The sequence below is a fragment of the Salpingoeca rosetta genome (assembly GCF_000188695.1).
Source record: "Salpingoeca rosetta unplaced genomic scaffold supercont1.34, whole genome shotgun sequence".
NCBI classification, from domain to species: Eukaryota; class Choanoflagellata; order Craspedida; family Salpingoecidae; genus Salpingoeca; species Salpingoeca rosetta.
This window is the reverse complement of record NW_004754900.1, coordinates 295,635-296,989: the sequence shown is the minus strand read 5'-3', so window position 1 is coordinate 296,989 and position 1,355 is coordinate 295,635. Positions and strand designations below refer to the sequence as shown.

Genomic DNA, 1,355 nt, shown 5'->3' with positions numbered 1-1,355 from the left:
CAACAACAACAACAACAACAACAACAACAACAACAACAACAACAACAACAACAACAACAACAACAACAACAACAACAACAACAACAACAACAACAACAACAACATTCCACAAGCAGGCCAGACCTCGGTGAGGTAGCGGGTGTTGAAGTTTGGCATGAAGGTGCCGTCATCAAGCTGGGTGCACGGCGCAGTTAGCCCGCGGAACGCGTCGTTCGTGGCAAAGATCTGCTCAGTCAGGGTGAGTGAGGTTTGGGGCGGAAAGTGGAGGATAGGTTTGCGGTGGCTGTGAGAAAACAGAGGTGGTGGTGATGAAGGCGCGAGGTGATGTGGCAGTGATGATGGCAGCACAAGTGAACAGGATCACGCCCGCACAACAAAACACAAGCAGCGAACAACAAACGCTGTTCAACAACATTCAGCAGAGAGCGCACGCCAGGCAGCCAGCGAGCCCACGTGCATGTGCGCACCTTGGCGAGGCTGCTGGTGTCGGAGATGACGTGACCGTACACATCGACCATGTACTCGGCAATGGGCTGCCACTTGGACATGTCTGCAGTCGTGCGCGCAGCAATCACATCGCGGCACGCCTGCAGCACCAGAGCAAAGCAGTTGGGTGGCGGCGGTGGTGGTGGTGAGTTGTCGTGGAGTAGTGGAGTTGTGGTGACGAGAAGTAGAGCGTAGACGCAATGGTACTCCACGTGAACGGCATTCATTCACACACATGCGTTCGTTCACAAGCACACAGAACAGCTCAACGCACGCACACACACACACAACAAACTCAATACGCACACACACACACAACAACAACCTCAATACGCACACACACAACAAATTCAAGACGCACACGCACACATACATACATACACACAGAGTTATGCAAGCACAACGCGTGCACAGGACCTGGATCTCGTCGGAGAGGGTCTGGAGGACGTTGGCGGTAAAGTCGTTGCAGTTCTGGTAGAAGAGCGGCTGCTCGGCCACGGGCTTGCCGTCCCAGTCGTGCCAGATGCCATAGCTGATGCCTGCAGGCAACGGGGAGGAGCAAGGGGAGGAGGTGAGGGGAAGAGGAGGATAAGGAGGAGGATAGAAGGGTGTGAGGGGTTCACGCGTTGTGCCATACTACTGACCAGGGTGGATGATGGCGTTTGTGCACCAGAGGGTGGTGTTGAGGAAGTGACCGCCGACAGAGTACTTGGTGTGCTTGTGCACCGTGTTCAGAATCTCTTCGAGTCGCTGCAGCGATGATGATGATGATGATGATGATGATGATGATGATGATGATGATGATGATGATGATGATGATGATGATGATGATGATGATGATGATGATGATGATGATGATGATGATGAGT

General features: G+C 52.9%; 1 protein-coding gene across 2 annotated transcripts in view; it reads right to left on the bottom strand.

Annotated features, from left to right (window-relative positions):
* The window catches only part of PTSG_10714, a gene marked incomplete at its 3' end in the record, with an annotated part of 4,372 nt that overhangs the window by 662 nt on the left and 2,355 nt on the right, over positions 1–1,355 (bottom strand). For both annotated transcript variants that reach the window (XM_004988622.1, XM_004988623.1), the window contains 4 exons: positions 1,131–1,236; positions 904–1,025; positions 468–587; positions 124–225 (listed from right to left, as the gene is read on the bottom strand). In XM_004988622.1, the coding sequence (XP_004988679.1) occupies positions 124–225; positions 468–587; positions 904–1,025; positions 1,131–1,236 (450 nt within the window). The remainder of the gene's footprint in view (positions 1–123; positions 226–467; positions 588–903; positions 1,026–1,130; positions 1,237–1,355) is intronic.